Source organism: Dunckerocampus dactyliophorus, chromosome 7, assembly GCF_027744805.1.
Source record: "Dunckerocampus dactyliophorus isolate RoL2022-P2 chromosome 7, RoL_Ddac_1.1, whole genome shotgun sequence".
Lineage (NCBI taxonomy): Eukaryota > Metazoa > Chordata > Actinopteri > Syngnathiformes > Syngnathidae > Dunckerocampus > Dunckerocampus dactyliophorus.
In genome coordinates, this window is record NC_072825.1 from 7,946,009 (window position 1) to 7,965,976 (window position 19,968).

The 19,968-nt window shown below is 39.8% G+C and overlaps 1 protein-coding gene across 7 annotated transcripts in view; it reads right to left on the reverse strand.

The window, feature by feature from the left end:
• Positions 1-19,968, reverse strand: part of grik5 (glutamate receptor, ionotropic, kainate 5) — a 192,843-nt gene that overhangs the window by 44,163 nt on the left and 128,712 nt on the right. For all 7 annotated transcript variants that reach the window (XM_054782530.1, XM_054782527.1, XM_054782523.1 and 4 more), the window contains 6 exons: positions 16,564-16,661; positions 16,324-16,489; positions 9,711-9,889; positions 5,554-5,607; positions 1,977-2,135; positions 1,565-1,717 (listed from right to left, as the gene is read on the reverse strand). In XM_054782530.1, the coding sequence (XP_054638505.1) occupies positions 1,565-1,717; positions 1,977-2,135; positions 5,554-5,607; positions 9,711-9,889; positions 16,324-16,489; positions 16,564-16,661 (809 nt within the window). The remainder of the gene's footprint in view (positions 1-1,564; positions 1,718-1,976; positions 2,136-5,553; positions 5,608-9,710; positions 9,890-16,323; positions 16,490-16,563; positions 16,662-19,968) is intronic.

Here is a 19,968-nt window from a genome sequence, read left to right on the forward strand (position 1 = left end):
AGACAGACACATATACAGTACATTATGTGCATATGTGAATGGGCAGACAGATAATTACATTGCATGTTTATGTGAAAGGACAGACAGATGTAACATTATGTGTGTATGTGATTGGATAGACAGATGTTTACATAATGTGCACATATAAATGGTGAGATGTTTACATTGTGTGTACGTAAACAGACATATTTACATTCTGGGTTTATGTGAATTCACATTGTATGTCAATGGTCAGAAATATGTTTACATTGTGTTCATATGCAAATGGACAAACAGAGATTTATATTGTGTGTGTTTCAATTAATTATGCGTGTATGCGAATGTACAGAAATATATTTATATTACATGTGCATGATGGATACAGAGATGTTGCCACTCTGTGCACATGTAAATGAACAGGTGTTTACATTATGTGCATGTGTGAATGGACAGATGTTTCAACTGTGTTTCTATGTGAATGGATAGACTGATGATGACATTATCTGTGTACATGAATGGTCAAACATATTTACATATATTATGTGGGTTTAAATGGATATGCGTCTATGACAAGAAGAAAGATGTTTACATGATATATGTACGTGTGTGGATAAACAGATGTTTACATACATACAGACAGACATATGTTTACATAATGTGTGTATGTAAACGGACAGGTTTGTTTACATTAGGTGTTTATGTGAATGGACAAATAATATTCATATTGTTTGTATTTCAGTGGTCAGATGTATGTTTACATTGTGTTCATATGAGAATTGACAAGCGGGTGTTTATCAGGTGCATATGTGAATGGACAGACAGATGTTGACATTGTATGTGAACGTGGATGAACAGAAAAATGTTTATATTGTTTGTGTACAGTATGAGAATGGAAAGATAGATGTTTGTCCTGTACGTATGTGAATGGATGAACGCTTACATTGTGTGTGTGGGGGCGTGTGTGTGTGTGTGTGTGAATGGCTAGACAGATTAAAGAGATGGTTTGGATTTTTTGACATGAAGTTGTATGACATCCCCATCAGCAGTGTAGGGCATCAACAATGACTTCCCCCCCATGGGAGAGAATGTAACGCAGAGCGATTGTGAGGTCAGATTTTTTATGAGGAGGCATTTTTGTGATGCAAATGTATTACTCTTTTGAACGCATATCGTTTTGAGAAGCCAAACTCTTTACTTAAGTGGCCCCACCACCTAACTGGGACTACATTCCTCATCACCGAAATCCGACCAGAACTGGACTCACAGGACGAAGTGGGGGGTAAGTCACCGTTGATGCACTACATTGCTGATGGGGATGTCATACAACTTCATGTCAAAAATACAAACTATCCCTTGAATTCGCCTACTTTATCTTACCATTTGGTTTCTGTGGTGGACTCATTTTGAGGTAAATTGCCAGACATTAAAAAAAAGTATCCACTAGTATCATTAAACGTATACCAGTTTTCTACGTATTACAGCACATTGCTTTTCATGCAAAATCCTGCTAAATCCCCATGAGAGCAGAGCCCTTCTGGCGAGTCACATGAATGCACGAACACATGTGAAGCATCCATGTTCATACCATGCGCAGATAGTTCATAAGACTGGTCCCGTGTTGCCAGATCTGAGGCGAGGTGCAGCTGAGCGGCTTCACGCCAATTTCCTGACTTCGGTTCAATTCCCTCACCGCCCCCACCACCACGTGCACCGCATCAAACATCAGCGCTGACGAGAGCTGTGGAAGCAAGAGGAAGTGGGCGTATGGGGAAGGGGACGGGAAAGGTGAAGGGGTCGATGTGGCGAATGGCAGGGGGGTGGAAAGATGGGTAGGAAAAGCAAGTCGTCAATGGAGAAGATTCAAGGAGATGTGAATTGAATGATGGAATGATTAGAAGGGATAGAGAGGAGGAAACACGGATGGATTTATCAATAGCCATTACGTACACGCAAAAGATCTATTTCACTGCACCATGAATCAGCGTGAGCGTACTCACTGCAGGGCCAGGGTAGGTCAGGTCGCAGCCCTCGCTCCACGACAGGTTGAGGCTGCGGATGAACTCCAGGTAGAAGGGATGGGTCGTGTTGAACATGGAGAAACCCACAATGTTAGACTGCTCGTCCACGATGTCATCCAGTCTCAACAGGGGGAAGTCCTACAAGACGCCAGGGCAACAATTTAAGTGAGTGAGTGAGTGACAGTGTCGACATGTGCATCACACCGTCTTGGAGGGGAAAAATACAGTGCAGAGTGGAGTGTGATGAGCAAGGAGTGAGGCACAAGGGAGCGATAACATCTAATCTAGAGGGGATTGACAACAAGGAGAGCAGGGGGGAGTAGAAATACACAGACAGCGACACTTTAGTGGAAAACACTCTGGTTGCTTGCCACTGATAAAGTCCTGTGCAAAAGTCAATAGCGTTGTTGTTTTAATGACCATTTTTCACAGCATTACCAATTACCGATTTCCATGAAGGTGCAATCTATGCACCAAGGAAGAATGAGTTACATTTTGGTGAGGATCTGCATATAGGTACGGAGTGAGTAAGGAACTCAAACAATGCACAACAATGAGCAATTTTAAGAAAAAGTACAAGCAGTTGATGTTCACAAACTACAAAGAAGAAGAGACCTGAACTACTGTGTACATACAATACTACAGTATATCTAACCACTACTACACTGACTACTAACTCTTCATTGTGGTGAGTACATGGTCTGTACTCACTCATTATCAATCAAACACTCTTTCAACCATTCTATCGGTTATTATTAAGCCTCTAGCTTCCTTTTAGTAAGTAAAAACCTTGGCTATGATTGCACTACATTGTCATGTAGACCTACAAAGTACACTTGGAAGAACAAGAGGTGAATAAATGTATTGCAACTGATGTGAAACTGATGAGGGGTAGGATTAAATAAGCTTTGCTTCTTCCTACTCCTTTTTGGACATGCAAAATTATGAATTGTACTATGTGATGCGCTACTGTTTGACTCATATGCATGTTCAGGATGAATTAAAAACCATGAAACATGAACCATAGGTGCCGATAAAGCTGAGTCTCTATAGCATTATTGGAACTGTGAACCTTGCCTTTTCGTTCTCCATGAACAAGGAAGGAGTCTGTTAACTTCTTTTAGACAGAGATCTTGTAAAATAGCTTGTAAAATAGGACCTTGCAAAACGCTATTCAGTGAGAGATCCTCAATATCAAAAGTTCCCAACCTTTGTTGAGCCAAGGCACATATTGTACTAGGTGCCATGACTCGTTCTGCTGTATGAATAGCAGGTGGATACACAGGTTAATGATGTACTTTCTGCCATCTAATGGAACAGCATGTAATTATGCTCCTTGTTACTATACGTCGCCGCCATATATTGCCGAACAAAGATACATTATGTGTAGTAAATAATAACTTTCTTACCAATTAAATGAAATTTACAGGGAATGACCAAGAAGTGCAAAACACTTTAACAATCTGTGAAATACTTTGAAACTTCAGAAAACAACTTAACCGGAGGGCAAAAAAAAAATTGTACTTCAGTTTAGTATGGTGCGTACGCTGTTTATGTTAAATCACACTAGGATTAAAACCAGAGCAACGTCCATGCTGGTGTCCGTGTCTCTCTTTATAAGATTTCATAAAACAAGAACCCTAGATATATTGCACTTACAAAGCCTGGCCTGTTGCAAGAAAATAAAATGGAAAAGTAACATATAAAAAGGGTGATGCAAAGCGATGAAGTTACACCCACAGTGCTGTTGTCATTAACTGCTAGACTACAAGGGAACACCTTCTGCGCTATTGAAAACAAATATATCTAGGCAAAGTGATACAAGTTAATTAATTAAAGATTGCGATCACATCGTTTACAACAAATGATTTATTATTAATGTTCATGCGCCACACCCCCATGGAATAACAGCGCAGCAAAATGATGAAGGACACATACGAATATGTATTCATGCAGACTAGTGCTGTGTAAGAAAGCAGATAGACATATTGGAAGCACTATTTTCATCTGCTACATTCATTATGTCTGACCGCTGTTTGATTGCCTTGTTTTCAGCTACAGTGGAACCTCGGTTAGCGTCATTAATTTGTTCCAGAAGGTCTGACTCTAACCGAAACACATGTTCAATGAATACATTTTTCCCATATTAATGTAAATCCAATTAATCCATTCCAGAAAGCCAAAAATGTTGACACAAAACATATTTTTATAGTTTTACAATTATATTTTTACAGAAAACAATGTGAAATGCATATAAATGATGAATGAAAGGAATCAATGAACATTTAAGGTTACTTTTACCTTCATTGCAGACTTCTTTTTCAAAAGACAACCCCTTCATTTTAGACGATATTGACTGATCTTTCACGGCATACAAAATATAGTGTTCTATGGCTATGTAAACATGGAACCTACCAAAGGAAAGATTAGACTCCCATCTTTCATCAGAAAAATAAGTTAGTTTCTACCTTTTTCTGTTCTTTAGTAATTATCAGTAGAACATAGGTAAGTTTCAGGAAAATATCAGTTGCGACTAGAAAAGGGAGAAAACCAGCTTTTTGTGAAAGGATACATTTCAAGCATAACTCTGACACAATTTTTTGCTTTTGTGACAGCTCAAATATATAAACAACTATACCACAAAATAACACCAAAAAGTTTTTTATTTACATCAAAATAACAATTTCTTTACAAATATAACACCATGAGCTATTTACCATTTTCACATTTGGAACTGAACTATGTGATTTGGAACTGAACTATGTGTGTGCATATGTGTGCCCATGCGTACATACGCCTGTGTGTATGCGTGTGCGCCCGTTAAAATTTCCCTACAATGCGTAATTTTTTTCGTGTAGTACACAATGTAACAGCTGCCTTTATGCAAGGGCTTCCTCTTCCTGTCATGTGTGTTCCTCCTTCCTCTCATGAGCCCTGCCAAGCTCTTATCAAATGCAATTCTGCCACCTTGTGGCCATTTTTATGCCATTAAAATTGATGTCAAGTCTAATCCACTGGTGAGAAGTTGCATCAGCACCTCCTTTAGTCTCTTGCGTGAAAAAAAAACGTATAAATACATTGTTGGGATCGAGCGTTCCGGTTTATAAAAACGTATAATTACATTTTTGGCATTGAATGAGTTAATGAGTTAAAATTCTAGTCAAAGATCCTCTATATGACAGGACCAATGTTAAATCTGCAAATCTCCAGTCATGGTGGCTTCTTCACAGTACTGTATGTACACATTTGAGCGAGAGAAAGAGACGGCAAAGTGAAGGCTGAATTAATTGAAATGCTAAAAAGAGGAGGCGGCCGACGTCGGCATCACCTTCACCTCCATTGCCATCGTTGTTATGCCTGTTCTGTTCGTCCTCTACACTTCCTGCATGTTCGATTCTCACATCTCACCCTTCTTCCCCCCTCTGTCTGTTCCTCCTCTTCTCCTCTGGCTTATCTAATCCTGCCTGCACCTTTTGTACGCTCATAAAGGACCATGGGGGGAAGTGAATTGAAAGACAGATAGAGGAGCTGCTGCTGCTGCTATATGCGCTCTTACCATGGTGGTGAGGATGTACTTGTAGAACGCTGACGTCATCCCCAGCTCTGATGCCTGTGGGACAAAAGGTTGGAAAATGGAAAATGATGAAGAGGCAGGTGGGAACAAAGAGAGAGAGAGATTGATGTTGGGAGGGCAAGTGGAGAGACGGGGAGCAAAGGTGACATGTTGGGGGACACAGCAGGAGAGCATGGAGGAGAGACGGGAGCATACGTTGATCACTGTTTTACATCATGAGGAACATTTGGCCCAGGGCAGGCCGTCGCTCCTGTGTACACGTGTAGTGACTCACGGAGCTCAGATTCAAAACTGCTCCGAAACAAGACATCTTACTGTCAAACACTGCAAGTGCAAGTGATAGCTGCTGGCAGGCCATTCCTGTTCCGCATGTTGGTGCCCTCAGGGTTCGGGAGGCAAAAAATAGACCCCTCATAGGTTTACTGAAGCATACTCTGTACAACTTTAAGGGAATTAAAAGTTGTACTAATAAGCTCACTTCAGGATCTGCTTTTTTTCCCTCCTGAATTCAACCCAACTGGGAACCACATTGTCTAATATCATTATCCTGACATCAGACAAAATTTTCTGTTATATTTAATAATGTATAATCTATCATCTTTTATGTAGTAAGTATCTATTCATTATAATGATTCTGTTAGTTCTATAAAATATTCTGTGTTTATCTATTCATTATACCGTGCAATGTTTCTGTCAGGTTTTTACTCCTGTGGTCATTATTTATTCTTTGTATGATTTAGCTATTATTTATCATATGCCCTGTACTTGTTTATTACTATATAATGTTTCTGTCAATTTTTCCATTATTTATGTAATGTAATAATGTAACTTTATTAAGCATGTTTGAAATATAGCAAGCCATTACTATCACCAAATCACAAACACAGAAAGAGGATGGAGGATGAAGAACTCCTTTACAGTGTTATTGTGTGCTTATGACACACGTGTCTAAATCTGTTTAGAAATAAAAGTCTGGAAATAAACAACAATCGAGTGCTTTTGTAAATTTGACAATAAATGATTATTTATTTAATTCAACAGCAGACACATGTCTGCCGATTTATTTTTTATTTTTACTGCTTATTCTATATCCTACATTTATTTATACATTATACAATATTTTTGTCAGTCTTTACACCTGTATTTATTTACTTTTTAGCTTTTATTTTATTTTCTGTTTATTTATTTATTATTTATTATTTGCATTTATTTTTATTTTCCATTTATACACTTAACCACTCTTCTTTTCATTGTTCTTTTTTCTTTCATTACTGTATAATCTGTCTATCTTATGCTGCACATTCTATTTTCCTTGCTCTCGCTATTAGAAAACGGTAACATTTCAACACAGGAAGTAAACAAATGATCAGTAATTGCTGAAATATGTAGTCGGGTTAGGATTAAATAAGCTTTGCTTCTTCCTGCTCCTTTTCAGGCATGTTAAATCGTGCAAATGTGATGTTCCTTCATATAACTTGTGAAGCATGTCCAAAACATATAAAACCATGACCATTACCATCACCATAGGCTTCGGTCGTGCAAACTGATGCAATGAACCTTCTTGGTCAAAGCAGACAGTTTGTGCCAATGTTAGTGTATCTTGGGAGAGTGGGAAGTCTGCAATTATTGATTCAGCAGAGTGTCGGCAGCTTTACATCGTTTGACACTTCCTGACTTGAGTTGCCTGTGCTTCTTAACACTCGTAAAACAACAAATGCACTTACAGGTGATGGGAAAATATCTAGTCAGGAAAGATATTTTACTTGTTGCAATGGTGTCCTATCACAGAACCATGCTAAAGTTGTACTTTATTTATATTTATACAGTACTGATTGTAGTGCTGTTGGGTGTGAATAGTTGAGTTCATATTTATGACAGAAGCCACTGCTGGGCACTCAGTGGTCGATCCCTCAAGGTAATTTATCAGAATCTGAAACGTTAAGTTACTCTGTTGCTGTCCAAAACAGTAAAAAACTGAAATATATGCAAGATTAAATAATGGAAATCTAGGTTAAAATGCTTATTTTTGATTAACAAGAGCCTTTCTAGTATGTTACACAAGTTTGCTTACTTTAAAAAGTCTTCTACTTTCGACTTGGAGGGTCGCCACAGCGGATCACGTGTTTCCATCTTGCCTTGTCTTTTCCATCTTCCTCTGTCAATCCGACAACCTGTATGTCCTCTCTAACCACGTCTACAAACCTCTTCTTTGGACTTCCTTTCTTCTATTCTTGGCAGTTTCATCTCCAGGATCCTTCTACCAATAAAATCACAATCTCTCTTTTTCACTTGGCCAAACCATCTTAGTTTGGCCTATCTGACCTTGTCTCACAGACGTCTAACGTTGGCTGTTCCTCTGACCTGCCATCTAAAGACCATATATCAGACACGATTGAAAGATCTTGTTAAAATGCCACTCCTGTCTCACCTAAACACTTCCATACCTCCACAGGTATGTCATCATTCCATTAGTCATCCTCTTTAGAGCTGCTCTAACTTCAGCCTTACTAATGCCTGGAATGTCCTCATTTACAGCAGTCACAACTTCCACCCTTCTCTCTCACTCAGTTTCTACATTCATCAGTTCTTCGAAGTATTCTTTCCATTGTGCACTCACACAATTCTTCACACATTCCTAATTCTTTCCTTCAGCACCCTAACCTGCTGCACATTCTTCCCATCACGATGTCTCTGCCTTGCCAATCTGCAAAGGTCCTTTTCTGCTTCTACTGTCTATTCTCCCATACAACCCATCAAAGGCCAGTCTAGCCTTTGCCAACGCAATTGTCATCTTATTTTTCATATGTTTGTACTATGTCTCATATCTTGAGGTTATGTAAGTTGAGTTTGATGTAAGTCGGGTAAATTATAGCTAAATTAACTCCTAAGCCACATAACACATAAAGGTCATAAAACATGTTAATAAAACACTAAATATGAAACAGTGATAAAGTAACAAAATTGAATAAAAAAACAAAAGCGAAAGTAGTAGCAAACTTTCCATCTCAATAATAACACCACTACGCTGCACTACGTTATTACTGTCACTTTCACAGGAAAAGAGCCTTTAGCATGCTCAAAGATACTATAGGAACTTGGTAGTTTTATGATTTTTGTGATTTGTTTTATGATTTCCAACCAGCCTTGAACATGACGGGCAGAGTCCTGACTACGTATGTGTGTGCGTGTTTGGGTGAGGGAGGAGGATGACTCAGAGGATACAGAGGACAGTTGAGTTTTCTGATGTTGTTTTGACAGTAGCCTGTTTCGTTATTGCAATAAAATAATTGTTGATCGACCACTTCCTCGTCATCCTTACAATGTCCAGGTAGTTAAAATATGATCTTTACCCTTAATGATGGTTGCGACAGTCCCATGATGAGAGAAGTGTGGCTGCGCGTGAACCGCACATTGTGTATTCTTGTAACCTCACATGTAACTAGTTTTCGAGCGAGTCTTGTTTCCCGACCAAAATTACGTTTTTAATTAATTTATGGGAGCTCGAGGACCACCTGTACTTGTTTTTACACGGCTCTACCAATTAAAGTATCTATCTAGCTACTACCAGCAGGGGCGCTGCTTGCCACTAGGCAAGGCAGGCAACTGCTTGGGGACCCAGCCCAGTTGGGGGCCCCCAAGGGCCGACAAACTTCGAACTCCTACATCAGTGGTGCTATTAAAATGGATCCCCTGTGAATTTTACCTAGGGCCCCAACATAGTCTAGAATCATCTCTGACTACCAGGTACTGTTCATAATTATACTGAGCTGATACCATATGGGTGACTACAGCTCGTTGCTCATTCCATACTGCTCACGTTTAGGAGCAGTACGGAATGTTAGCCTAGCCCATCGCTGTTCCTTAGCTATGGTTGATGCATTAAACAGTATAAATTGTATAGCCTCCATTTTGCTGCAGTGACCTGTTTATCTGTTCCCCTCAGTCTCCTCTTGGATAAAGCCACAGCCTCATGCCAAGAAGTAAAAACAGTGGTTGTTTCTTAGTCGGTCAATTTTGTACTGTGGTGAGTTATCAGGACTAAAAATAGTATTTTGAAAAGGAAAACCAAATCAAATCCCCCGAGCGACAACAGTGTATATTTAGTGTGTATTGTATGTTCGCTGGTGGAGAGGCCTGACCTTCTTGAGGATGAGGTAGGAGACGGAGGCGTTGGCGTCGATGATGATGGTGGCGACTTTGTCGTCACGTATCTCCTTCAGCAGCGGGGTCGGGTCCAAGTTGTCATCCAGCATTCTGACTGACAGCGTCTCGCGGGAGATGAGGAAGCGACGCACCAGTTCCTCCAATCTCAGCAGGCCTGAGGCAGAGCAACATGGGAGTCAGCCTGCATATCAATGTCTCTATCAGCAGACGGCAGGCAGAAGCCTTGCAGGAACTGTTAAAAATGGTCATATATCACCGGGTTGTATGTGTGACAACCTCGGCTGAGTTTTACTTTGAGTAGAATTGTTTCTTCATATGTTGGCTGGAGCACATAATACATTTCATTATTTGACTTGACTTTAAGACTTTATTTCATACCCTCACCCAAAGGCCATTGTTTTATTTTGGTTGTTTTTCATTACCTAAAGGCTGTGTGTAAAATTGTGAAGTGTAATTGACTTTTAAGATGCTGTAGTAAATACAAATGGACAAAGACATGCGTCAGACCATGAAATTATGTGATGTGGGGTCGCCATGGCAACCACAAAGATGCTCGTCTTCAGTGCGGCACCAATCAACATAATTTTCATGCTGCAGAATACAGTATAATTGTTGCTTTAAATATCTGTCAATCTCTCAAGCTGTTGATCTACAGTCAGAATTTGAAAAATATTATTGGGAAAAATGTGCCTCTAAAGTTCTCTAAAGGATTAAAGGGATGGTTCTGTAAAAGTTTGGCTTCCCAAAACAATATGTGTTCAAAAGGGTAATACATTTAATACATGACAAAAACACCTCCTCAAAAAAAAAACAGACCTCACAAATTGCTCGGCTTTACTTTCTCTGATGTCGTATTAACGCGCGCTATTGGCTGTCCATTTTTGTGTATGTGATGAGAATGCATCTGCCGCGAGCGTCGCAGCCATCTTGTTTACGTATGTGTTCCGCAGTGGATGAAGATGCGAGCGTCGCAACTACATTTCTCATCACCAAAATCTGACCAGAACTGGGCTCACGGGAGCAAGCGGCAGGTAAGTCGCTGTTGATGGCCTACACTGCTGATGGGGATGCCTTGACAACTTCATGTCAAAAAATGCAAACTATCCCTTTAACACATACGTGTGTTAAGCTTTTGCTTTGGCTTTTCAGTCAGTCTTAAGAAAACATGTGATGATAACCACTGAAAATGAAATGAACGCTATTGCAATACATATCAGTGTCCTGGTTGGTCAGTACAATATGGCTACGACAGTAACATTACAAAGTCAGTTGCATTTATGTGAGGCAACTGACCTCCAAAGCACAAGCACCGTGTCAAAGTTATTGGTGAGTATAATTTGGTTTTTACTAGTGCATAATGTGTTTTTACGCTTGTCTGACATTTACGAATGTTACTTAAAACAGTCTTTGCAGTCTTTCTAACGGCAGTTAGACTCTGGAACAGATCATTTGTAATAACATTATTTTCTATAGCAGCGATGTCCAAAGTCTGGCTCGGCGACCATTCGCGGTATACACATTTTTTTTTTTATTTGTGACATAGTGTAGAGCTCCAGGCTTTACTTTAAGATGTGTAGTGAGGCCTTTTTTTTCTTCTACAAAGCTGTTCTCTGTGAAGCGGTGGGTGTCATAGGCAGTATCATGATTTATCATCAAACGTCATATGGAAGGAGGTTTTTCCTTCACGATGTCATGAAAACTTGCAACTTCAAAAGCAAGTGTTTGAGCACCTCGTCTCTCAAAAGTGGAGCAAACAGGTGATGGAGATGATATATTGTGTGGTGCTCATAAACAGGCACACACAGGGACACATGTTACTGTTAGAAAAAGATTGTCCAAATTTTTTCTCCCTAGGGTTCCATACAGAAAAAAATGAAGGATGCCGGGGTCACTTTAAAGTAAAATATTCTACTTGAATTTAATCCAAAAACAAAATAAGGTCTAAATAGGCTATGTACTTAATTACTGTACATTTATTTTGTGTTTAAAATATGCTGAGTACCAATAAAGAAATGAGCTGCAGGCTGCAAATGACCCTCTGGATGGTCTTTAGACACGCCTGTGTTCGAACATCATTAAAAAGAACATTTTGCAAAATAGAAAAAAAAAAAAAAGTGAAGAATGATAAAAACCGTTTCACTGTACCGCACTTCCTTCCTTGTTTTTGCAGTGTCAGCTCTCAATTATTGTTCATTTCTTGGAGCGACACAGTTTTTGAAACCTGAAGGTAAAAAGAAAGGGAGAAAACGACGGGAATTGTGGCGAACGAACACAAAAATTCAGCACTTGAGCTGATTGGTTCTCTGCAAGGAAACTTCTTGTGGGTAATGAGCATAAACGGTGGCAGTGGAGACTCACTTGACACCGACTGGATAGTCTACACTCTGCCTTTTCCTAATTGTAATTCTATAGTAAAGCCCCCACAGCTATGTAAATAAGCAGCAGGAGAAGGAAGGAGGGTGGCGTCATGCATCTGGATGGGAGAGGTGGCGGATAGAGCCCTTCAGCAGGAGAAAGCCTCTGTAAGGAGAGGGGTAATCACTGAACCAGGCCAAAACTTTAATTAGTTTGAGGAAGGCGGGGAGAGAGGGAAAAAAAATCAATGCACTTTACAGCTTCCTCTCTTCCCTCACTCTGCTTGTGTCACATATTTTTCCCCCCACATGTCTCTGCGTCTGTATCCATCTTCTATTGCGCAGCTCCTCCCCCTTTTTTGTGTGCAACATCCTCGCTGTCCTCCACCTCATCCATCTCATGACAACTGCTTTAATGGAATTAGTCTCTGATAGCACGTTGTTATCCAGGCACGGCGAGAGAAGGATGCGTCGGAAATGACCCCAAAATCTTCTGGCCGAGTGAGAATTAATTGCACAGCGGGCCGTTAATAAAGCGACGCGAGCCTTGCCAAAAAAAAAAAAGGTTACTAAAATTGCTGTGGATGGATGGTGTCTGTGTAATAAACGGCAAGAGCGGCTCTAATTGAAAGTAAGGCTGCACTGTGAGGTAAATAACATGATGAAGACAAGTGGGCTGGTTGTCTGCCACCTAATAACACACACACATAGGCTTATACACTGAACACACGCACATGCATGCTGGGTAAAGTGAACAAAAAATCGTGCAAGAGCAGGACAATCAAACACACAAGAGGCGGCGGTGCCACATGTACGCCCCCACAGTCGTTCAGAGTGTGGAAAAAGCTTGGTGAGTGGCAGTTAGCACCTTTCCTGCAGCCATGGCAACCGACTCCATGGCGATAAGATAGCACAGCCAAGTGGGTCAGAGTCTTGCAGCATAACCTTGTAAAAATATAGAAAAAAGACAAAAAAAACACACACCTCGGAGGCAAATATATTGTACTCGGGGTAGGAATCACGGTGATATTAAAGCAATGCAGCGATGACGTGGTATATTCATAGAAGAATTCATGAAGATGAAGAAGATGCAAAGTACTCATTAGAGAGAAGAACAGGAAGGCCAGGCTGGACTTTGCTAAAAAGAACAGACATGAGCCTCAAAGAATCATCAGTCAACAAAACATGTCTCTGAATTTTTGAGGCTCATCTCTTTTTTTGGCAAATTCCAGCCTGGCCTTCCTGTTCTTCTTGCTAATGAGTGATTTGCTTATTCTGGTGTAGCCATTACACTTTTGTTCATGAACTCACTATAAACTCACTATAAACAGTAGATGGTGATACCTTCTCTGTGTTGTTTCCAATCTCACTAACAGGCGTTTTAGGGTCTTTCTTTACAGATCTCACAATGTTTTTGTCATCAACTGCTGATGTTTTTCTTGGGCTACCTGTTCCATGTCTGTTACTTAGTACACCTGTGGTTTCTTTTATTTTCAGGACATTCCAAGTGGTTGTACGGACTATGAACTATGAATGTTTGTGCAATGGTTCTGATTGATTTTCCATCTTCTCTCAGATTCACAATTGCTTGTTTTTTTACCCATAGACAGCTCTCTGCTATCCAAGCAGTTTTCACCTCTAAATGTAGTATACACAGGCAAAACTTATCCTAACCAATATGAAACAAAGTGTAGACATTCAGTGCTATTTATTGATTTAATAAGTAATGTAGTAGGGCACTCCTGGGCAACAAAACACAAAGGAAGCAAGGGAAAGAAATCACTGAGCAAATGAAAAATATAATTGATGGATGGATCAGAATGCAGGAATGAACGATGGAATCCTTACAGGGTTCCAAATTACACCTAGGTCAATAGGGATAGGGTAGTCCAAAACAGAGGAAATGAATGAGCATCTGACAAAACGCAACGCTGACATGGCCAAGAAAGCACGAGACTTGAGGAAGCAGGGAAAAATACTTCGAGCACTTCGAGCACCAATGCCAAAATTTTTCGCATTACATTCAATAACATTTGACTTTGATGTCATCGTTGCAAGGACTTGCTCAACAAAGTACTGGAATTAGGAACCCATGTATCTACAGTCAATGACACTCACAGTACAATCCGAAATACGGCAGGAAGTTGATCCGGATATCAACAGGGGAAAAAGGAAGAACTTTTCTTGTTTGTTTTTTGCAAAAAAAAATGTAATGACAATAGTGATGATAGTTATAATAATAATTATATTATCTGCATGATTGTATGGAAGAAAAAGTAAACGGTGAATTAGTGTATGTTGATTATAGAAAGCAAACAAATGTATTAGCAATTGATGTAATACGGAGAGGGGTTAGCATTATCAAAATGGCCCTGTATCTTTTGACTTTTCCATATGCATATCCTTGGTGGAAAAATATAATTTGGACAGCCCTAGTCTCGAGGCTGCATGAGTGCTGAGGGGTCGTGACTTGCTATTGGAAATGAAGTGGTGTAAGGCTGCAGCTCCACATAGGCAGGGTATGATGTTATTTTACTGATGCACAGACAGCAATGTGATATATTACAAATTGGATATTTTGTGCCACCCTTATGTTCCGCACTCAGTAAAACAAACATCCCCTATCATTGCCTTGAACAAAGGAGGAAAACTGTCATCTGAAAGCTCTTTGAAGTCAATGAAAGACAAGTCATTCAGGAATTGGGCTTATTAAAGCCGCAGCTCAGTTGAAGCCAGAAGATAATGATCGGGGCTCTCAGTGATGCTATCGGCTTTTGTTTGTCCAAAGATCCTCTACAGACATCTGTGGACCTCCACTACACAGTGTGTTATCATGCACCACAGCTTGCACCATCTACCCTTTAATTCCTGTCCAATGAAGGACTGCATAATCAATAATGTGCTCTTTCAAAATGAAAATATAGGGGACTATTGTGACTAACGCACACCCCCTGTGCTCTTAAAGCTGTCTGACTGCCTCGTAATTTTCCTCCAAAACTGGAAAGCATTCCAAAATATTTTTTATTAGATGAGTGGAGTCTGACAACCCTCAGAGGAGGATGAGAGAGACAGACAGTGTGCAGGAGTATAATAAATAAGAAGCCTGCAGCGTGAGCAGAGTTATCACACAACTTTATGATCGCTGTCCAAACGCTGCAAAGCAGTCGAGGCGCACACAAAAAAAGCCAACGCCAACATGCACATTGATCACAGTCACACACACACAAGCTAGGTTTAAAAGCTTTTTTTTTTAATTTCACGCCAAAGAAAAAGCAAAACTTAAGAGTTCATCCTTTAATGCTTACTGTGAACGCACATCATGTCACCACAAGATGGTGGTTCCAACTTGGAAGTTCATTATTTTGTTTTGTTCATATTCAGAATTATCATTTGAGTGCAAAAAGAAGCAAACTGCTGTAAACCATTAAAAAAAATTTAAAATGTTGTTCAAAATCAGAAGTTTTGTGCAACATTGGGGACATATTTTTCCTAAAAATCTTGGTCAAATTCCAAAATCAATTTTACGAGATCCACATCCAAACTTTGGTGCCCTGCAATACCCTGACATCTCATGCAAAAGCTACCATGAAAATAGTCCAAACTTCAAAGTTTTGTGTGACTTCAGATGCATATTTTTCTTGAAACTTTTGGTCAGATTCGGAATTCGACTTCAGCTGTTCCACTGTAGTGCTCAGTTGTGATTGAATAAGCCAAAAAACAACCAAACTTTGGTGTCCTGCAAAATGCTAGCTTCTTCCATGCTAATAGTCCAACCTCCAAAGTTTTGTGCAACCTTAGAGACCTATTTTACCTGATGCTTTGGTCAAATTCCACATTCAACTTTACGGAATCCACTGTAGTGCTCAGCATTGGTTGAAAAAGCCGAAGAACAACTAAAGGTGTCCTGCAAAATGTTGATGTCTCGTGTTGCTTTTTTTGTGCGAACTCCTGAATACGACGGTAAAATTTTAAATTTGTCTTTAGAGGTTCCACTGTCGTGCTTGGAAACAACAACAAAACTGTGGTTTCATTCCTGCAATATCCTATTGTCTCATGCAAAATCTTCCATTAAAATGTGTTAAATGCAAAAGTGTTGTGCAACTCTTTAGTAGAGCTCCACATTTTTTATTAATTATTGTGGTTGTGGTTAGCAGTGGTGTAAATGGACATGTTTATCAAATATCCACATACAGTCCATCAGCTGGACTTACACTTTATAAAGGCATCTACTTACATTCAGCCTTGGCACAGACCAGGCTGGCTGAAGGGTAGCTAAAGGAGCGCAGGATGGCCGCTATGGCCAAGCTCAGGTCTTCGTTGCTCGGGTACAGAGTGACGGAGGCAAAGCGGAGGTACGGTAAGCGTGGCGTCTCTTCTGGACCGATTTTGACATGCGGGATCTGCAAGGAAGGAGGGAGACATTAGAAGCAAACATGCAGTAAATCATCACCGTGACGCGGTTCTTGTAGCTCACCTCCTTCTCACCGCATATGTGACTGACAGTCGAGCCAGAGGCAGGGCTGGAGGCGGGGCCTATCACCGAGACGACGCCTTTGGGTAGAATCTGACACACTGAAAACGGTATTGAAAAAACAAGCAAAAAGAAAACGACTGTTAGATAGACCACGAGAGAGAAAGCGTGGACAGTTTTTCCACTGATCCCATTGTGGCGGCAAAAATCCGAGTCGCTCTAATCTGATTTACTTTGAGACGAGGAATACCCCAAGGAGCAGACACACCAAGTGTTGCATTCTGCTGCGTTAAATGATTTTCACAATTACAGCAGAAGAAAAACAATCCCAAACCCCATTGGGTGTCTTCATTTTTTCACATGACTGTAAATTTGTGGTCCCCAATGGATTGCGTTCAGAATGCTTGCTTGTATGAGATGCTACAATACATTTAATACCAATATCCTTTTATAATTATTAGACAAATGGTAAATGACTTACGTACAGTTACCAAAATTTCCGATGTATAAGCTCTCATGCTTTGAACCCTGTGGCTTGTACAGTGATGCAGTGATGCGACTAATTTATGGCTAAAGACTTCATTTCCCATGATGCTTAAAGGGCAGCTTCAGGAAGTACTGACGTGGACGGTTGAAGTGGAAGCTAATATCATCAAGTCTTATGCACCCATCTCTGACACACATCCTAAGTTTGGTCAAGTGTAAAATTGTTACAGCTTCTGTTTGGACTGCTCAAGACAAAAGTGACTCCAAGACCAACACGAAAGAGAGAGACTGACAAAGTGTGTGACAAAGGGATTATGAGGCTTTTCAATTGTGATGCTGAAGAAGACGACTTTAGTGGTTTTAGTTCCCAGAAGGAGGACGATGACGATGAGTGAGTTTTCTGGTAGGCTACAGTTGAACTGGTCATGTTACATACACTGTTCGGCACTGTTTAACTCCATTTTACAAGCACTGCACGGCACTGTTTGGAAAAAATCATTTATTTAATCAAGAGTTTAAAAAAATCTTTCCGTGTAGCATCTTTCTGTATACTAAATATCCCATGTTACGACGTGTACACCTGTGGCTTATAGACAGCAAGCTCTTTAAATTTTGTGGGTGTGGCTTACATACCGGTGCGCTCTATAGCCTGGACATTACAATAGTTGCGAACTCGCCAGGTCCCCTGCAAAGATGTTTTGCTTGATGGCTGCCATGTTTTTCACTCAATCTTGGTCAAATTTTACACAAGTGCTTGTCAGTCCCCTAAATGTGTGTACCCAATTTCATGGTGATTTCAATAAATATTCTAAATTCACAGTGGGTGCTTTGTAGGGTGAATTAAGCTGTGTGAAAAAGGTAAACTCAGTCACACTTATGGGGTTTAATAATAGCGCCATCATGTGGTGTATTTGTCAGAAAAAGAATAGCACAGGGAACACAGTAGGGTTGTATGTTTTGACAAACTAATACACTGTTGATTGACACTGTCGTGTAGGTCTTACTGTAACATAATTTTATTATTTTAGTAGTTTTTTCTGCAGTTGAGTGAGTAAACGCTGCTACATGAAGAAATACTCACAGCTTCTGAGTTTGACGTTTTATTGTCTGACATGTTAAATGGGGAGTTCATACCTTCTCCGCTGTCTAGGTTCCCACCATGACAAGTCCCAAAATTGACAGCGAAAAAAGTGTATTGACCAGCATGTGCTCAGGTCATTGATCAATAGCAGTAACACAGTCACACATCCGCCTGACAAACACAATTAAAAGAAACATGGTCAGACTTCAAGCCCTAACATCTGCTGCTGGCTGCTGTCCTTAACAAGCAGATGTTTGACAGCAACATAGGACACACACACGCCATACACACCACTTAGCATCCACTTTACAGTTGACAACAGCCTCCCACCCAAAATACATTTCCTTTTATTTGGAGATCACTTCTGACCTATGTCTTCTAACCCCTAGAGGAAGGGGGGAATAAAGAGCAAAACAAAAAAATCAATCGGTGACAAATTGTCCTGTCTATCTTGAGAATAAGAGAAAAAAACAAGCTGTTCCCACAGAAACACAAATACTACACCGGCTTGAATTTGATCACCAGGACAAACCTTTAGGTCAACAAGAGGCGTTATCTCATGAGGCGAGACCAAGAACATTGCAGGGAGAGTCAAAAGAGCTTTGGGGGGGATCTTAACAGCTCAAGGAGGACTATTTGTCTGCATGTCACGATTCTCAAACTGTGTTACAAGGACAATGAATTAATTGTACAAATAGAAATGTATTAACCAAACATTACATTTTCTTTACCTCATACAAACTAATTACCTCATGGTATTAAATCACAATGATAAGAGGAGGTAGCAAAAACAGTGCTTCTTGCAAAGCAAAAATATGTTGAGGCGGTACTTGGTGTAAATAGTTAACAAACCACTGGTGTTCAAAATGTATTTAATTTTAAAAAATACATTTATATATTTTACATTTATATTTAATTTATTTGTAAGGCACCAATGTATGTATCACAGCCACATTTAATGTAATTATTAATTAAATGAAAATAATATGCCTAATGTCTTCAAATCTTTTTCAGTTGGTATTTACATGCCTGTCAGTGATGTTTGTGGGGTGTGTTAAAGCAAGGTTCACCATTTTTGTGAGTGAGGAACATTTTGCTGCAAAAATAGTCTAGTACACGTCCATTAAACTAAGATTTTAGACTTCTTAAAATAAGAAAAAAATGGAACCACTGTATTAAAATAAAGTTACTGGAAAATTTGAATTTTGTACTAAAATCTTGATTTTTTTTCTTATACTCTACAACAGATTCCAGTAATTTCATGGTTTTGTTTTTGTAATATTATGGTTGCACATGTTCCTCATAAGTCATGTTGGTTCGCATCCAACAAGTACACGGCGTACACGCTCCAATTAGAGCTGTGGGCGTTCATGTGATGCGTTCAGGTAATAATTGGTTATTTCGGTTATTTCCTAAATTTGAAAACAAATGATATATAATGACTCCATTTTTTCACTTTAATAATGCTTTGGAGTGCATGGGAAAGTGGAAAGGAAAATGTATCCCTCTTTGGCTTCATGGTCATTTATCAACAAGTATAGTTCACAACACATAAGCAACAGAACCAGTGTTGTAATAGGAGTAAGGCGAAAACTGCTCAGCTAGCATTAATACCTCTGATGAGTTCACTGTAAATGTAACACACATGAGTTTCATACCAGCAGCTGAGTAGCAGCATTTTAAAGTGCATGCAGAGGTAGCTGAAGCTGCAGGGTGTTGACCACTCACGATACTTCAAATGCAGCTATTGCCATCTTGCAGAGTTAATAACAACGCCTTGAGGAGGTTGCCTACAGCCACAACTGTTGATGCTAACATTTTTGATCCAGTGCTATTTAGAA